The following is a 19,790-nucleotide window of genomic DNA, read 5'->3' on the forward strand; positions in this document are numbered from 1 at the left end:
ATCTCACAACTGGGTTTTCCCATGGTTACAAGTTCATAACTGTCTCAGTTTCAGAGCCAGAACCCCCAGGAATAGATCAGTCTTTCCTTTATACAGCTTGGCCCTTTGATCTTGACTGCATGTAATATTGATCAGTAGACAGTGGCTCACTTCTCAGGGCGGCACTTCAAAAGGCTGGATTTTTGCATAATGGGAGGTGAGGAATTTGCATTCACCTCCTCCTAGTTATTCCCCAGGAAAACGACTTCACACATTTTGATCCAAAAGTCCATTCTTGTCTGGAACGTTGTTCAGCATAGTCCTTTGAATCCCCAGGTCTCACATCTGTCACATCTCCCCTGTCAAAAGGTTACATACAATCCCAGCCCACAATAATACATAAACCATTCAATATGATGGCTGCCAAAGATACTTAATTCAAGAAGGTCTCCCAAGGATATTGGAGGAAATTGCTATATCTGTCTCAATAGCTATATTAGCCTTAGAATACAAACATTGTGTAAAGTTGTAAAAATTCATTTTGTCACCAAAATCAGCAGATAGGATTTAAAATGCACACAGAGAACCGATTTCTTGAGTAACCAGTTGCCATTTTTTCATAGTAATTTTCTGATCATAACTGGTTGTTTTGTTTTTTTTAAGAAAGCCCTGACACCGAGTCACTGCTGTAATAAACTGAGAAGACATAAATTCTTATTTTTGGGTCGGGGGGAGGTGATAAATTTTGCCATTCACTTTGTACAGCTGTAACTTTCTCTAAGGCTATGGTCTGTGGTTGTACTGAACTTTTGTTGCTGGAAAGGACGGTAGTTGTCTTATTTAGTATTGTCAATGCGTGTGATGTTTTGGAGTACAAAAGTTTTTAAAAAGTTATATTCCTGACCAGGCAGGTAGTTGACTAATATTGTTAGATGATTGTTAATTTTACTTGCTTATGATTTCAGGTAACTGCTGGTGCCCCTCTTAAGAAAGAATATACAGAAGAGGTAAGAGCAATTACTGTAAAACTTAATCCTGTCCTTTTTATAAAGTTCTGATTTGAAAAGATCTAAAACAACACAGTTGCCAGTTACTTTGCAAACAATAAAGCAAGAGGAGTGGCGAGTTTAGATGCAGGCAGTAGATGCAACAAGCGCTTCTTGATTGAGGTTTTATGATACAATTTAAAAATAAATATGAAAAATACCTACAAAGGGAAGAAAATCTCTGTTTACTCGGTTGTATGGATTGGGTGCAATATCATAGTAAGATAGCAGTGGTAGTGTTCAGACTTAAGAAGCCATTTCCTAGTGTTAGATATCTTTGACCTTGGAAGTTACTTCAATTGAGTAACTCTCCGATATTTCTAGAGCACCCACCACTATAGAATTGGAGAGCTGAGCCACCTACAAAGGAACTCTATTTCACTTCAGTACTCTTATGAGAGAGAGCCACTGTGAAGTGTAGTCTCCTTTTTTCCTTGATCAAAAGTTGTTTCAGGTTAAAAATTGTGTTTTTCTATTTACATCAAAACAATTACACTTGAATTCAGATTATCAGACAAATATGTTAACTATAGTAAAATGTTGTGGAAACTTCTTTAACTTTCCAAGTTTCAGGAGATGAAAATTGTTCTTGGTATGTTATCTGAATTCATGGACTAACCAAGATGCCCATTAAGGGATCTACTTGTGTCATTACCATGTGAAGGAACCTGATTACTCATTGTGTGTGTTCAGTTATCTTTTTTCACAAGTATTTTATTTACCTACGGAGAGATTAATATCCATGCCTAAGGCCCTTTACAATTTAGGGGCTAAAAATATTGGCATTTCTTTCCCTTTTTCTATTCCTCCTTCCCTTGACATTTGTAAGTAAAATTAAAGTATATATGAAAATCTACAGAAAGTAATAGTGTGGCATTTATATAACTATAAACATAAACTGAGTGTACCAAGAATTGAACTGTCTATATATATATCTGTACATGTTAAGGACAGGGAGCCACTATTTCCAAGCCTCACCTTATACAAAAAAAACCATAAACAAATGGCCCTAGGAAATGAAACAGGAAGAGGCTCTTTAACACATTCAAAATAGTGTGTCATGTCCAGTCTCATGTGTTAGGATAATGTGCTGACTCTAAGGCTTAATATTAATCCTGCTCTTCATGCCTGGGGTTAGACAGCAAGATGGCACAACTCAAACATAGGCTATACATGTTTAAAGAATCAATGTGTGGGCTCTGTTTCATCTTTGTGGATAAAACCTATGTATAGCCTATTACTTGTGCTTTAGCTGCTGTCTACTTCTTTTTAATTACAGTTTTGCAACCTGGTTATTATTAGGTTTAGTATGTGTTTCTGATATAGAAATCTTCCAACCACTTCACTTCTATAAACCATTACCATGGTATGTTTGGCTCATACAAATAATACCTAGTTCTCATATAGTAGTTCTAAACAGTGGATTCAGGAATGGAGGGATTAATGAAGGTAAAATATTTTTATATCCGTCCTTACATTACATGATGGGCAAATTATATTCCAATGTACTTTTCCATGGAAAATCAGTATACAGCCTTGGTTGGCAAAGCCTAAAACCTCTAAGTAAAGAACAGGATGGAACAACCTGAGAAACTCAACAGTACTAAATCACCTGGACTGTATGCTTGTATGTTCACATGTGTGGGAAAGAGAGAGCTGTCTGAGTGGGCATGTCTTGTATTTTAAATGTCCCAAGTTTGAGAGGCTTATGATCTACATTTCTATGGGCCTAAACCGCCTCCCACTGAAGTCAGTGGGATTTTCCATTCACTTCAGTGGGAGTTGAATGGGGCCTCATGTCAGCTAGCATCCCTGTCAACCATCCTCTCTGGGAAGCTTTTGGTATTTGGGCATTTAATAGAATGCCCACATTAGTGCAATCTCACAAGGTAAGTGGCATCACACAAAGGATTTTGATTTGAGTGAACTCTCCCTGCATTTGAGCTTGGAAGGAGAATGAGAAGGCTAGTCCATCTCCTCCTTCCATTTGTCCTCCCTGGGCCTGGATATGTGGTGAAAAAGGATCCTAGGAGGAACCAGATGAGATAGCGCCGGTCCTGTGATGGAAAGCTTCTGCAGCAAATGTCTTAATGAATTGTATTACTGTGTAACTCCTTTAGATGGAGCCACGAATTAGAGTGGGGGGAAACTGGCAGCAGTCCACACCACTGCCAATGTCAACCAGCCCACAGATGTTTTCTGGCATCTTGTTTATTGATTGGCAGCCAGTGGGCAGCAGCTCTGTCTTGCTTGTGTCCCAGAAGGGAGCAATCTGGCAGCATGCTCAAATGTAAAAGATCTGGACCCTGCTCAGTTATGTAAATGCGGTGGCTGCTGCTACTGAAGTCGGAATGAATAGGATACATAAAAGTATTTTGTCTGAAGCCTATTATAAAGGTTACCCATAAATATAAAAATAATAACTAACCATGTTTGTTGTAATTTCTGGAAATTTCTTTGGCTAGAAAAGATGCGACACATCTTGCCATTTCTGTTTTGTTTGTTTTTTTGTTTGTTTAATGATGTAGAATCTCCAGCTGGTAGCTGATGGCTGTTGTAATCTACAGAAGCAAATTCAGATTGCTCAACTCTTTGGAGTTCCTGTTGTAGTTGCTCTAAATGTCTTCAAGTAAGTCAATCCATCCTTTACTCATGCTAGTAGACCCCAAAGATCAAGCTCATTGTCTTTGCACTAGGTATAATCACTTACTTCCGCACTTCATATAGTATATTAAATATATTACCACTCACAGCTGGGTGAAAATCCAGGAAGTGGAATCAGTATTAACTTCATATACCACTTAAAAGAGTTACAAAGATTCTACTGGTGTTGTGACGTAGTTAAATATGCTTGTTCAGTCCTGAAAATATTTTAAAATTCAGAAAACTGTAAGGTAATTTTCAGCGTTTCATTTAGGGCACTTCCTATTTACATTTGTTACATGGCATGAAGAGAGACGCTTTTAAAGGAATGAGAGGAAAGTTTATATTTGACTTGTAGAAAGGATTTTAAAAAAAAAAAGTAAATTCATCAAACTTTTTATACATCCTGAGGCATATAAACATTTTAAAAACCCCTTTAGCTGCCTCTTTTAGAGGTTTTCAAATCGCATAAATATAGATTGGTATTGTATGTGATTTGTAATACTTATTTAAATGAAATAGTCCTACTTCAATGTACTTAAAACATTTGGGGGTTTTATAAACATTTAATAATTGTATGATTTCCATAACTAACTTGTTTCACAACTGTAACTACAGAGCATTGCTTAACAAATAAGGCTGTACAAGAGTAAATAAACAAAATAATGACATAGAACTGTTTTGGTTGGCAGAACTGACTCCCATGCTGAAGTTGATTTAGTCTGTGAGATTGCAAAACAGTCTGGAGCATTTGATGCAGTGCCCTGCAATCACTGGTCAGCTGGCGGTAGAGGAGCTATGGAATTGGCTCAGGCTGTGAGAAAAGCTGCCAGTCAGGAAAACCACTTCAAATATCTGTATAACTTGGAGGTAAGATGATTAAAAAGAATATTGCAATAGTTTCAGATGCAGAACAAAGAGGATGTTGCAACAAATCTATTTAGAGTTCCTTTTAGATGTCCGCTATAAGAAGGTGCTTGCTTGGCTTAATAATATCCCAAGCATTGCAGATTAAAAAATAAAACTATTACTGAAGATCAAATAGTGAGTACTTCTGGCAGTACAGGATTGCTCACTGCACGATAGCATACTTACTAGTGCTTTGTCTTGTTTAGCTTTAAATATCCCCAGCAATGAGGCCTATACTGGTCCTAGGAGGCTTTTCATGGCATTCAGCTGAAATTTCATTTTCTTAATGTCATCCTGTTTGAAATGCATACATACACCTGTGATTCCCTAAAGTGTTCCTTTCCTTCTTTAGGCAAAGGGTAGTTTCTCAAGACTTATGTTGTATGCACATCTCTACCATTGATGTGTTCTCTGACACTGAAAAAGTCACTTACACTCACTGTTCTTCAGTTTACTTGTCTGCAAAGTGCTCAGTGTTACAGCATCCCCAGGTTGCCAGGAGGAGCAATTGCAGACAAAGTCCTGCTTGGCCCCTACAGCCCCAGGATGGAACACACTCAATGCAGACAGAATGTTTGGATAATTATGTTGCCAAGAATTTTGTTAACAAGCCTCTACTGAGCTTGTGCAAATAATGGTTTTCAGAAGCTAACAACTTGGCCAAGTCTGGATGGATTTTCACTGGAACAGCAAAATGCAATTGTCTAACTCCTTGGTGACACCCTCCCCTGCTCCCCCCCCCCCCCCCAACAGGGCCAAATTTCAATCTCTATTTCAATAGATGAAGGTGCTAGCGCTTATCAAGAAAAATGTTTGTAAGACTTTTTTTTAACTTGAGCAAAACCAATTTATTTTCCCTAATTTTACTCTTGCAAATAACAGAATTCTTTCTGCTGAAACTTTCTTACAATTTCAGCCTGTGGCAGACACCCAGCATGGAAAATTTCAGCCTGAATGGTTGAAGTTTGGTAGTTATAAACAACTGAAAATGAGGTCTCATAATGGAAAGCGTCAGGCAGTCTTAACTCTAAGTGTTGCTGTCAGTCTTGTCTGTAATGACTTGGCCTGTTCATACTTAGAGCTGAGTGAATAATTGATTTCTTTGGTTCAGTGGCTGATATGAAAAATAAAAAAGTAGGTTTGTTTTGAACCAAAACTGATTTTTTTTTTCCAGTTTTCCTCACTGAAATAAAACAAAAAACAAACAAAAAATTGCTTGGCTCTAGGGGAATGTTTAAATGTCTGTCTGGAATGAAATTTTCTAAATAAAAGGTTGATTTGAAACGATATGTTTGAAATGGTTCGTTTCCGAAGTGTCAAAATGTTTTGTTTTGACATTTCAAAAAAAAAAAAAAATCCAGATGAAAGTATTCGGTGAATTGATCCAAATTTGCAAGTTTCAGTGCCCTCAAAGATGTATTTTTCAGCAAATTTACTATTTGTCCCAAAAAAGTCCCCATTTCTATTTATCTTGCTTGAAGAAGCCTTAGTGCTTCATTTCCCATCTATTTCTGACAAGTGGGCACTATTTCTGATGGGGAAAATAGGGGAGGACTTTTTCTGACTCCTTTCTCTTGAGTCTCTGCCTCTACTATTTCTGTTTGTTTTCCTCACCTCCATGCCCTTATCACTCCCCCTCTATCTCCTCCTTTCCTTTGGCACCCTCATCTTGCTACTTTTCTCTCCACCGCCATTTGTCCACAGAGATCTCAGAGAGGGTAAGCACCTGTAAATGGGCCAATCAGCGGCTTTATAATCACCTTAGTGGAATGAAAAAAGTGTATTTGAACATAGGGCATAGTGGGTAATTTTAGCCTGACAATGCAGGGCACTGAATTCTTCTGCTCAGCAAAATACCAGGTACCTCATAGTGACGGTCCCAAGGAGATGAATGTGGTATAAAAATCAAGATAATTAGATATATGGGAAGTAGATCGGCAGGATGATATAGGGGTATTTTCACTGTCTTTCTGCTTCAACCTTGTCCTAAAGGGACACGGATGAGAGGATAGTTGAGTCTTCATCCCTGTTCCAGTCCTATCTAGAGACTGCCAAATTCAATGAGTCTTCTCTGGTTTGGTTTGGTTTTTATTGGGATTTTTTGCCAACGCTCAACAGACAAGCGGCAGGTAAAAAAAAATGCTTCAAAGACACCCTTAAAGCCAACATGAAGGAGTGCAATATTGACAAACTCATGGGAAACCCAAGCGCTCGACAGACCAAAATGGAAAAGGACATGGTGGCAAGGATCCCGGTATTTCGAGATCCAACGGAGAAACGGGAAAGGAGGAAAGAACGTGCCGCACCCAGACTCAGCAATCCAGATCTGCCCCTTCCATTGGGAAATGTCTGCCCCAGTTGCGACAAGATCTGTGGATCCTGGATCGGTCTCATTAGCTACCTGCGGATCCACCAGTGATAACTGGCTTTCATTTTATGAAAGACAATCATCTGCAAACTCCAAGAGATCACCAATGGGGATTCCAAGGAATCAGGGTGGTAAGGGAAGAGTGAGAATATTGCAGAAACCCCTTTATTCGTCTCTTACTTCTTCAGATTCACTCTTCATCCATTTAGTCCATTGATCATTGATTTCCGCTGGTGTGGATTACTTTCAGATATGCATGAAGTCCTAACCTCTTCCAACAAGTCAAGTTACTTTGGGAGAACTTAAAAGCCCCAGGGTAGATTCATTCATTATCTTAACATTGTGTTCCAAGTGTTGCCCAGAGTCGGGTGAAAAAAACTTTAAATCTGATTCTTAGATCCTTTTTATTTTTCTCGCTTATGTAGTAAACAAAAGGTTGTAGTACATTGTTTTTGTGTTTCAAATTAGGAGAATACTTCAAATCAGCTGAACTTTATTTCTCTGGATTTTTTCCAAGCTAGCTTTGGATTGCTTCATATCATGTTTCCAACTTTAAGTCTTCTAAGAAAATTCTGTTTTCACATGTTTTGAAATCTGCCTAGTATATGAAAAACAAAAATATTTTCAAGATGAACTGGTGTGATATAATGTCACATACAGACAAATAGTGGTAGGAATTGAGAATCATAGTTCCTCTGTTATATCTCAGTCTAAATGTAGTAATGTGCACATGTAAAATAACTTTCTTTTCAGACTCCACCAAGTTATTCCTGGTTATAAAACAAGCTACATTAAATTTAATTTTCCCCTCAACGGTTATTTTTTTAAACGTTAGGTTTAGCTGGCATTTAGCACCATATTAACAAATACTTTTTCAAGAGCTAGTATGAACAAGTAAATAAGTACTATGAGAGCAAAATAAATTTCAAGCATATTTAGAGGGTGGTGTGAAGAATAGCTGTATATTGATTCTGAACATGCAAGAGAGAGATGTGAACATCAACATGTCTGGTGTCCAGGACAAGGAACAGCCTACAATGAGTTTCCCAGAGGGCCTGTCATACTAAAAGTGTAGGGAGGAGCATACATAAAGGGCTTGTAATATCAGAAATTACACATGGAAAACTTTAAAAAAATTAAAAAAATAGTCAGAAATAAGACTGAGTTTTTATATGATAAGCTTTGAAGACCCATAACTTTGTTTAAAATATTATTAGCAGTAGTAAGAAATATTTTATTAGCATGTGGTTTAAAAAAGACAAAAAAGTTTGGCCCCGGTGCATACGCTAACCCATCTTATTTTGTCGTTTGAATGTTTTTTCTTGTTGAGTATTTCTTTTTTGGTGGTTGGAGAATGAGGTTGGCTGCAAAGACCTTCTGAACTCTTTACAAAGTAATCTGTACTTCATTGTGTTTTTTTGGAGAAAATATATTTGGCACATATGGAAAATATCAGAATTTCAATTCTTATCAGTGTAGACTTCCTTTCTGGGTTCACTTTTCTTGAAGTATGAGTCTTTAAATTACAGCAGAAAGCTATTACTCAGAATAAACTGACTGATCTATTAACATAAGCTTAGATAACCAGAGTTAAGGGGGGAGAAGAGAAGGGGATAGAAGCATGTGCATCCCATTCCAAAATCTTCCTGGCTTCAATGGTTAAAGTGCTCCCTTTCTTTAATAAAAAAAAAAAAAAAAAAGTAGAGGTAACTTGCTGTGGCAGTGCATGCCCAGTAAAGTATCTGGGTTCTCATATCCCTTTGTTTTGGCAAATTAAAAGATTCAGGGTTTAGTCTCCCTGCGGTTACACTGAGCTCTCTCTGTTAGCATCAACATACCTGGGACAAAGAGATAAGGAAGCACTAGTTTGAATCAAGGCACTTCAGTAAGGGTATGTCTACACCCAGCCGCTAGTTCGGCGGCTGGGAATCGAAGTTCTGGGTTCGACTTATCGCGTCTTGTCTGGACGCGATAAGTCGAACCAGGAAGTGATCGCCGTCGACTGCGGTACTCCAGCTAGACGAGAGGAGTACCGCGGCGTCGACCGGGGGAACCGCGGCGTCGACGGGGGAGCCTGCCTGCTGCGTGTGGACCGAGGTAAGTTCGAACTAAGGTACTTCGAACTTCAGCTACGTTATTCACGTAGCTGAAGTTGCGTACCTTAGTTCGAATTGGGGGGTAAGTGTAGACCAAGCCTAACTCCTCTGCTGGAAGTGGTGTTCTGTCCAGCAAAGCAGCTTGAGCATAGTGAGCCAGTGCATCAGCAGGAAGACAAGACTGGACACAGCTGGAATTAGAGAGAAGAGAGAGATGAGACCAGGGGAGAGGTAACTGGTACAGAGAATCAGCACATTCTGTCAGTCACAGAGACTTACCAGTGTCTCTTAAACAGGTTCGGACATGGTGAACTGACAGCTGTGATAGGGAAGCCAAAAATCACCTAACTTCTGCTACAAAGGAAAACTAAATTGGGAGAGAGGAGAAATCACAGGAGAAGGAAGGGGAAGGGTTTCTTTGGCATTTCAGCGTTTCCAGATTACTTCTATTTTTTCTAATATTTTTGTCAACTTCCTGTGTTAGCATGACATCATGATGTCACCAATGTTGCCACATTATGGTGTAGAGTCAGTCACAAAGATATTTTGGAACATTTCCAGTGTCCTGCGTGGCCAGTTTTCGGGGCACAGGACAGCGTCATCAGAATCAGGGCCATTCTGTGGAAAATCAAGCAGAGGGGCAACCACTTTTAGTGAGTATTCAAAGCCATTTGCAACTTCAGCAATGGTGTTCCTTCTTCCTTCTCTCTGAGGGTGACAATGCCATATAGAAAATCTCCTGGCCTCTCAGTCAGTTTTGTAAACTGAGCCAGGACTTTGGCTGTCCTAGCTCTTTTATGCTCCTGTGGTCGCTCGGTGCACACGTTGGCACCAGTTCTGCCGATCTGAATTTCAAGTGGAAGAGATCTGGTTTCGCCACGAAGGAGGAGCTCAGTAAAGCATCAGACAATGCAAAGACTGCAGGCAGCAACTCTGCATTGTTTGGCTCGTCTTCTGTCTGCACCTCATAGCCTCAGAAAAGGGGTAGAGAATAAGAATGAGTTGGAGCAATAGAGGAGGAGGGAGAAAAGAGCCTGTAAATTGAAAGTGGGTAGGAGAGGGAATGGCAGGGAGGGCAAAAGCCTAGAACAGTGGTTTTCAACCTGTGGTTCATGCCCCCCTGGGGGTCTGCAGACTGTCTAAGGGGTTCTGCAAAAGGTTATTACCAGAAAACAGTGATTTTCCACCTGGGGTCCACGGAACCCTGAGGGTCTGCACACTATGTCTAAGATTTACAAAGGAGTCTGCACCGCCATTTGAAATTTTTTAGAGATCTGCAAATGAGAAACGGTTGAAAACCACTGACCTAGAACAATAAGAACAGTATAAAGAGGAGGGCAGGAAAGCAGTAAGATTTGAGCAGGGGAGAAAACACAATTGTTATTAAAAGGAACTAGGTTTATGGGCTACTGGTTTGAAAGTATATTAAAGGAGCTGGAACTAGGGATAAACAGTAAAGGGGGAACAGAATTAAATACTCTTTAAATACTCTAATAATCTAGCATGGCTTTCCTTTAGTCTAAGATAGTTCTGTTTTTTCATTCTGAAAAGAGAAGGGAAGAGGATGGCTGAGGGGAGTTGGGGGAGGAATGAGCACTTATCTTCAGTGACAGCCCTGCTACCAAAACCTCACATTCTAAGGTGACCATGTCCTCCTATTTGTGTGTTTGTTTTCTTGTTGCCTTTCGTCTAAATCCTAGGATATGAGCTCTGTGGAACAGGGAATATCCTTAGGGAGGTGTTTTATACCATCAAATGAGGCACCAAACCCTGTGTGGGGTCTTCAGATGCTACTACGATAGAAATAAATAATAATACTCAATTTGTCCCTTTGCTGGAACGCCTCCCAACCTATGACTTGTGACCATTTTTCACTCACTCTGAAACTCAGGCCACCCTGCTTTCTCTTCCACCCATTTGATCAAAGAACAATCTATCAGCATAGCCACATTTAAAAAAAAAAAAAAAAAAAAAAGCCCATTTCCACACTGTTGTATAAACCCCTTTCTTCCCCAAGAGAGCTTGCTTCAAGCAGAATCTGGATGTGTTTTGCACTGAATCAAAAGTTTTGAGGTTGGAAATTCTTTGTTCCCATCCCTCTCTTGCCTTTTTTGGGGGAGGCTCTTGACAGCATGGCAGTTTTATGTTTGTTTTTATTAAATATTTTTCCCATTCTTTGCGTCAAGCAATTTTTAGACACAGCTGGGGTTTGAATGTTGGGGAGATGAAAATAAATCTCTAAGGCCACAGGCTTAGGTGTTGTTTCATGAACTGTTTAACTCAACTAGATATGAGCTTTTCCACAAATTAAAAAACAAAAATCTATCCTATGCCCACAGAGAAAGGGTGTGCTATGGGCTTGGGGATCATCTGGTCAACCACAGAACTTCTGGAACCAGAATATACAGATGAAATAAAAAACATATTTATTAAAGTGTAGAGGAAAACTCGAAGAAATAAAAGTTTAGCTATGCAGTCAGCTATTATTTTAGCATGGCACTATCACCCCACAGCACCTACAGCTATACTATTGTCATGTGTTTTTGCTTGGCAGTGTTCCTGATACAAAATGAGAGAGATGTATAAAGACGGTTTCATTTAGTCGAGAGATTATTATTTATTATCTTTTTAGTGTATATATAAGTTCAAAAGCATCAATCCCAAGCTCTATGCTATTTTAAGAATTTTTTTAAAATGCAAGCCATATAACAAAATAACAAACCCAGGGGCTTCTTCTCATCACAGAACAATAAACCAGCCAACATATTGCTAATAGACAACTGGACTAAGACAAATGTTTAAAGTATGTAAACTATAAAACTTCTAAAGAAGAAATGATGGCACAGCAGCATGGACATACATAACACAGGTGTTCAGAAAGCTTCCATGGGTGAGCGCCATCAGTTTCTGCAAAATATAAACTTTCTTAAAGATAAAATAACCTGAAATTTCTATCCCTTATAATTGTGAAGAGCACCTTTCAAACGTGATGCAAGCGGGAATCAATGCAGTGCTGTTTTCTTAAATCTCATCGAAATAACTCCTGTGCTTCTGCTGCTGCTTATAGCTTTGCCAAGCTCCACCAGAGGGAAGACGGAATAGAGTCTTGTCAGTTTTCACTCCAGCCATTCAGAACAATGTTGGATTTGACTCTGCTGCTATTTGGTAAAGACACTGAGAAGGAGGATTTAAAAACTAAAGTAACAGACCACATCCACTCATGCAGCAATCTCTGAGGTTGGATGGGGAAAGTGAGAGAATGCTCCTTCTACTAGCAGCCAGAGAAGCTTGGAGGGGCTTCAAATCTTTTAGCTAGTATCTGATACAAAAGTGGGAATTCTGAGCAGGGTCAACACCCTAGTTCACCACCTTTACCTTTCCTATCAGGTAAGATAGGGAGTTGGATTCTCACCTTGGAGTTGTCCCGGAACGCATTCCCTGCTTCCCCCCTCCTTCATATTGGTCTTTGGATAGTAGGTTTAATCTCTGGCTTATTGGTGTCTGGTAAAATGTCCAGGCATTACATGTGAGAGGATGGGAGTGTTTGGGTGAGCACGTGGTTTAGTGAGAGACTGATGTGATAAATTATACAAGTACTTTATTGAGAGGTGTGAGAGAGCGGGATTTTGGTGAGAAGAAGAAAGAAGAGGAAAAATCGGAAGAAAATGTATGTAAAGAGAGAACGATAGAAGGGGGATAGATGGAGAGAGAAAGAAAAGAGGAAGCACACTGAAGACAACTCAGAAAAAAATATAACCCATTGTAAGAAAGCAAATGGGGATGGGGGGGAGTCAGTGAGTAAGGCCAGGATGTGAGAGTCTATTATAAATGAGAGCCGTTGTAAATTACATTTGTAAATAGAAAGTGTGTTGACAATGTTGGCATTAAGTACATTACGTAGTAAGTAGGGCCCTACCAAATTCACGGTCCATTTTGGTCATCTTTACGGTCATAGGATTTTAAAAATCGTAAATTTCATTATTTCAGCTATTTAAATCTGAAATTTCATGGTGTTGTAATTGTAGGGAGCCTGACCCAAAAAGGAGTTGTGGGATGGAGAGGTCGCAAGTTTTGCTAGTAACACAGTAATACATTATTTCTGTTATTGATATTTTCACAATTAAATATGCATGACAACACCTTGATAACACTGTCAAGACAGTGCAGGAAACAAAAACAAAACCGTAATACAATTTAGAAACTTGACAAAATCTTGTAAAAATTTCCTTGAAAATTTAAGGAACAGTCTTAGAAATATCTGCCAGTGCAGGAATTAGTTGTCATAAATACACATATTGGCATATAAATGTCCAGTTTATAAAGCAGTTTAAGCAAATCCATTAAAGTAAAAAAATTTAAATTCCAAAACTTCGGAATCAGACAACACTTTCTTATACGAATCTTTCAGGTCAGAGCTCTAGGTGGTTTTAGACAACAGCATCATCATACCCAAACAAAATGTCCTTTATCTTACTAATAATCACCCACAGTTCAGCAGTGAACTCTATGGAAGCAGCATTGGAACAGTGCGTGAAGTCAGATCTTTACAGATGAGATTTTCAGCAGCGCTCAGCATTGATCTAACTCTGATCACATTGAAGTCCACAGGAATTTTACCACTGAGTTCAATGGGAGCAGGGTTAGGCCTATTCTGAGAGCTTCTGAAAATCTCTCCCTTAAAGACTATATCAGGAAATAGGTGGATTTTGGCCCTAGATATTTTGTTATCATTACTGTACATCTCCAAATAGCTTTCGTGACTCTCTCCATGTCTGGGATAGATTCAAAGTCATAATTAAAGTTGGACTAAGCATTGAGGAGTCAGAATAGTCTGGAATCTAGTTTAGAGGTAATCTTTATTAATAGATTATTGTTATTATTACCACTATCTTTGCATATATAGTTTGCAGTGTTGTGGTAGTCACGTTGGTCCCAGGGTATTAGATAGACATGGTGGGTGAGGTAATATCTTTCATTGGACCAACTTATGTTGGTGACAGAGACAAGTTTTCGAGCTTATACAGAGCTCTTCTTCAGATGTTATGTTACATATTATGTTATATATTATTATCTATTATCTACAGTAGAACCTCAGAGTTACAAACACTTTGGGAATGGAAGTTGTTCGTAAATCTGGTTGTTCTTTCAAAAGTTTACAATCGAACATTGACTTAATACAGCTTTGCAGCTTTACTGTGCAGAAGAGAAATGCTGCATTTAACCATCTTAATTTAAATGAAACAAGTACAGAAACAGTTTCCTTACCTTGTCAAATCTTTTTTTAAACTCTCCGTGTATGTTTTTAGTAGTTTACATTTAACACTGTACTGTATTTGCTTTTTTTTGTCTCTGCTGCTGCCTGATTAGGTTCCAAATGAGGTGTGTGGTTGACTGGTCAGTTTGTAACTGGTGTTCGTAACTCTGCGGGTCTACTGTATATCTTGCATATGTAGTTTTATTCAGGTGGATTCCTCAGTGTAATTATTTTGTATTAAAATAATGAAGTTAATATTTTTGTGACTGTCACTATAGCACTTGTTGCATTTTGCTGTACTATATTAAATGCTGCAGGATGGGGGTTATATCCAGCTCTTGGAGCTAAGGAGTTAATCATATTCGTGATGTTCGTGACTTGCCGTTTGAATGAACTTGTTTCCACATTCTGCATTCTTATGGGTTGAAGCATGAACCTCAGGTGTCTCTAAATGTGTCACTTTCCGGCAATATATGTGCTTTCTAACAAAGCTGTGAGGGTCTGTTGTTTCCCTAGAATGGCACCAACAGGTATGCATGCAATGTAACCCTACTGCATTTCATGTCATGTTCAGTATAAATGTACATTGACTGTTTCATACTATATTTTGCACAAGGAGCTCATCTGAAATGAGTTCTCCAATATCTTTAATTTATACTGCATTTAAAGACACCAAAACTACCAAAATTAATGAGGTGGTTGCTGAAAATGTCTTTTTTATCAGCTGCTTAAATTTATTCAGTTTATGTAAAAACATCCACAGCCTTATATAAAGCACTTGGGGGGGGGGAATTGGTTTTGGTTTTTTTAATTTTCATTTTTAATTGTTTGTAAAATGGAGTTTAATACAATACTTGCCTAGATATCAGGAGCATTGTGAAGCTGTTTGTGAGATGTGTTGACAGCATCCAATGTAAGATACTGTGGATAACAAACAAACAAACAAACAAAAAGAGTAAGTGACTTAGGAGTCTAATTCTCATTGTGATTGAGAGTTTTGCGCTTCTAATTGTCAAATTTCTAAAGGTCTTTAGGCACCTAAAGATGCAGATAGGCGGCTAGTGAGATTCTTATTAATTTCAATGGGAGTAAGGCACCTAAGTGCTTTTGGAAATCCCACTAGACCCCTAAATATGTTTAAAAATCTGGTCTAAATCCCTTTTGCAAATGGGGCTTAGAAGCCTAAGTTATTCAGGCACTTCTCAAAATTTTACCCTGTGGCCCTGATTCAGCATGTGCTTAAGTCCCATGGACTTAAAGTTAAGCATGCTTTGCTAAATTGGGAACCTTGGAAGTGCAAAGTATGGGCCAGATCCTGCAACTGGATCTGCAAATGTGGATCCCTGTGCCCATCAGTTACAGGATCTAGCCCTATGAATGTTGTTGTTGTTAACATCATTAAAATTATTGGTTCCTATACTGCAATATGCTGAATGCTCTCAACTTCTATTGAATTGCCATGGCATCTCTGACTATTATTGCACATTATTGCTGTTTAAGATACTGTTTTCCTCTTAGAATTCTCTTAACAATGCACACTCAATATCCTTTCTCTGATTTGGTGGCCACTTGTTCAACACTACTAGAATATTTGTGTTCTTGCAATTTGGAATTTTTATGCATACAGATTCTTCTGACTAGTCCTCTCCACTTAGGAATTTCTATCTCATTGGATTTTGTGGAATCATTTAAGTATGGAACAGAAACAAGAAACTTTAATGTTTTTGTTTGATGAGTTTTAGTTAATTCTAACTAGTAAAATTCATAGCATAAAACCTTTGTTATGAAAAAGATGTTTAGGCTGTTCTTGTTTCTTTGAGTGACCTGGTAGTTGGAGATGTTACTCAATGACCCTATTAGGGTTATAGGATTTTAGTAGCAACGCGTTTGATAATTTTATTGAGAAAGTAGGGACAATAAGCCTTCTTAAAAGGCAAACACAAGAAGAATCATGAATTGTTCATAAATGTTATGTAGACATCCTGCTCACTGCTGTGGTAAATAAGTAAAAACTGACTTCAATTAGTAGAGCCTCGATCTTGATAAATATGTTTTTTGTTGTTTTAATTTAATTGAGTGTATGCATCACGGACTGTACCTTGTGGTTTCTATTTAGAAGATAGTTCATGAAATTACATTAAATTGTTTAGATGCTTTACTTAAAGTCTTGAGTCATGGAGGAAAACTTTTAGTTCCGAACTCTGAACTGGTATTAAATAGGGATAGCCATGGGACTCTAAAAAATATAATACCTTTCAAAAAGGTTAGTTTCAGATAAACGGGGGAATCCTGCACACAGTACAGTGCCCCTCAAACTCAAGCAAAGTGTGTGTGAGAGCAAGCTCAGGGCTGATTAGAGCAGTGATTCTCAACCAGGGGTCCGCGGCCCCCTGAGGGGCCGTAAGCAGGTTTCCGGCGGGCCACCAAGCAGGGCCAGTATTAGACTCGCAGGGGCCCAGGGCAGAAAGTTGAAGCCCTGCTGCATGGATTGAAGCCCAGGATCAGAGCCCTGCCACCCGCGACTGAAGCCGAACCCTGAGCAATGTAGCTTCATGGGGGCCCCGGTGGCCTGAGTCCCTAGGCAATTGCCCTGCTTGCTACCCCCTAACACTGGCCCTGGCTTTTATATGCAGAAAACCAGTTCTTGTGGCACAGGTGGGCTGTGGAGTTTTTATAGCATGTTGTGGGGGCCTCAGAAAGAAAAAGGTTGAGAACCCCTGGATTAGAGAGCTCGAGGCTTGCTCCTGCCAAGACAATACTTAGCTGGTGCACATCCAGTTTGACCTGACTAAGTTCCATGCAATTCTGAAAATAGGCTAAGGCATATATGCAAGGCCTCAGCCAGTAGCCTCCCCATTGGTGTGTACATGTATTACTCTTGTGACAGCCTCCTCCACCTTTGAAAACTGCACTAGCACATACTCTTACAATTTTATGTTTCTGCCTGGCCAAACGTTCAAAAATTGGGGCATTATCATTACCCAAATGTAGTTTAAATAGGAGCTTGAGGAGTATTCTAAATTCTTGTAAAGCAGTATACTGTTTTATCTCATACAACTCCACTGATAGGCTTGGACTTAATCCTGCAAGTTTTTAAGCAACTTCTGGGAGAGGCAGGACACCCTCTGCCCTGATTAAAGTAATCAGAGCTGGTGGTAGCCAGCACCTGGCAGGAATGGGCCCTTTGTTTGGAAATTATAAATATGGTCACTGGAGGAATAATTACAAGAATTGTCTTGGAGTGGCCTGTTTCTGGAAAAATAGTCTGCAGTATTGTGAAGCAAATACAGTTTGACTCTAAATGAACAGCTCTGCCTTTTGAACCCTTTATTGTGACTTTAACACATTCTGCTTCTTATTAAAAAAAAAAAAAAAAAAAAAACGTTAAAAACCAGACAAAGAGGCAACAGGAGGCTTTCTGTTCTCTGCCAGTCAGCTTATTGACAGTAGACAGTGGAATGTTTTCTTGTGCTGTGGCTTTGAGTACTTGGCTGCATCCAGGCAGCACCCAAAAGACAAGTTAACAGAGATGTTTTGCATTTTTTCCTCTGTATTTACAACTGCAGCTGACATGAAAGTATCATAATAATGGTCATGGGAGAGGTTTAGTCTCATGATGGCTATCTATGCCAGCTGAAGTATTCCACTCAGTTTAGAATTGCATCCGGGATATTTATGATGCATTATCTCCAACCTTCATTAGATTTTATTGCATGGGTTGGAATCTGTTAGAAAGCCTGGAGTCAAGAATGTGACATAATCCCATGCAATTAAATGACAGTAGCCATGTAGTCGTCATGTTCAAAAGATATCCAGTGGCCTGGTTTTCATTAGACCCCATTTTACCAGACTTTTGTGGGGGAAGGGTCTGGAACAAGACTTAGAAGCCTTATTTGTGTTGTGATTAATTTATTCTAATGGGTGGCAAGCCAGCTTTTTGTTCTTGCTATGCCTCTAGTACTGGAGATCCCATTAATGTGAAGTCGGTCTGCTTTGGAATTTTATCTTTCAAAAATAAATCATAAAATCAGAAGTAATAGGAGCCACAAAAAGAGTCTGGCTGACACAAACCCTTGTGTTCAGTTGATGCTATAGCTCTGTGTAATAAGGATATCTTTAAAGGGATACTGTGGAACTCATAAACAAAAGCTGTTGCACACATGCTCTGTGTGCTAATATTCACGAAACAATGTCTTGACTCTCAGAGTCAAAATAAATATTTCTGCTTTAAAAGCTCAGGGGAAATGAGAGGTTATCAGGTCTTTCTTTACAGTTTTTTGAAGTATTGTTTTCACCTCCTAATGTACTTACTTTAAAAGAGGTCTGGAATCCTCATGGTAAAACTTTTAAATTGGACACTTATCAAGTTAAATGTGATTTTAAAATATAACTCTAGAATGCTTTGTATTTCTAGAACATCTTTCCTCCAAAGATCTCAAAGTGCTTTACAACATAGGTGCTTACAAGTTGGGGGGGATGGGGGGAGAGCAGGGAAAGAGAGAATCAGGAAGAATTTTGGTCAATGCAATATTGACCCCTATATTGGTACCCTGCTATAAAGTTTCTTTTACTTCTGAGGAACAAGCATTCTCTACCACTCGGTACCCTGTCACATTAACTGCAGTTTTGTTAATCATGATAGCAAACACAATTATGTAGTGATCCAGTCTGTTGAGAGAAATTTGAGGCCCCCGGTACATTATTTTCTGGGGCCCTACCCTCTCCCATTGCACTTTTACACAGACCTTTTGGAGGCCCCCTGAGCTTGCTGCCCTGGTGCAACTGTTCCCTCTTCTTCTGTCTCCTCCTCCCCTCCCCTTCCCCCCGCTCCCCAGTCAACCCTGGTAGTGATCACTGTTATCCACTGCGGCTTTTTGGCTCATGTCCTATGTCAATTCCTGCCGCTTAAAACTAAGCCAAGAATTTCCTCCTTGTAGGCCTGCAAATGAAAAGTAAATTTATACTATTTTGTTTATGAGAATCCCTTGCACCCCAGGATGCCTTCTGAGGAAGGGCAGAAGATGTTGCCATTCCCACTGTTTTGGGATTTCTGCCAGAGGGAAGGGGAATCAGTGCATCCCCCCACCGTTCTGGCTGTGCCCTGTGCCTGGCTATTACTGCCTGGTTTGGGGGCTGTGCAAACCACCTACGGCTTCCATCCCCCCAAAACCATGGAGCAGCCAAAACCATTTTCCACCCCGTGTACTCCTCCTATATAATGCTTTTTCCATTACAAAGGCCCTTCACTTACCAGAGGAAACCTGCCTATCTCTGGACTGAATCTGACTTGGACAAACCCTCAATACAGAGTATCTTAGTCCCTCAACGACCTCTATTAATATTTTTGTGCTCATCTTTGTTTCTACAGCTTCCTATTATTGAAAAAATAAGGATCATTGCTCAGAAGGTTTATGGAGCTGAGGATATAGAATTGTCTCCTGCAGCACAATCTCAAATCAGTCGTTACAGCAAACAGGTAAAGTGACATCAAAGCA

At 39.3% G+C, this 19,790-nt stretch overlaps 1 protein-coding gene across 1 annotated transcript in view; it reads left to right on the forward strand.

Annotated features, from left to right (window-relative positions):
• MTHFD1L (methylenetetrahydrofolate dehydrogenase (NADP+ dependent) 1 like) overlaps window positions 1–19,790 on the forward strand; it is a 213,350-nt gene that overhangs the window by 128,581 nt on the left and 64,979 nt on the right. Inside the window, exons 22-25 of the mRNA XM_065400405.1 lie at window positions 945–986; window positions 3,554–3,654; window positions 4,361–4,538; window positions 19,664–19,771. Coding sequence (XP_065256477.1) covers window positions 945–986; window positions 3,554–3,654; window positions 4,361–4,538; window positions 19,664–19,771 — 429 coding nt within the window. The remainder of the gene's footprint in view (window positions 1–944; window positions 987–3,553; window positions 3,655–4,360; window positions 4,539–19,663; window positions 19,772–19,790) is intronic.

Source organism: Emys orbicularis, chromosome 3 (genome assembly GCF_028017835.1).
Source record: "Emys orbicularis isolate rEmyOrb1 chromosome 3, rEmyOrb1.hap1, whole genome shotgun sequence".
Lineage (NCBI taxonomy): Eukaryota > Metazoa > Chordata > Testudines > Emydidae > Emys > Emys orbicularis.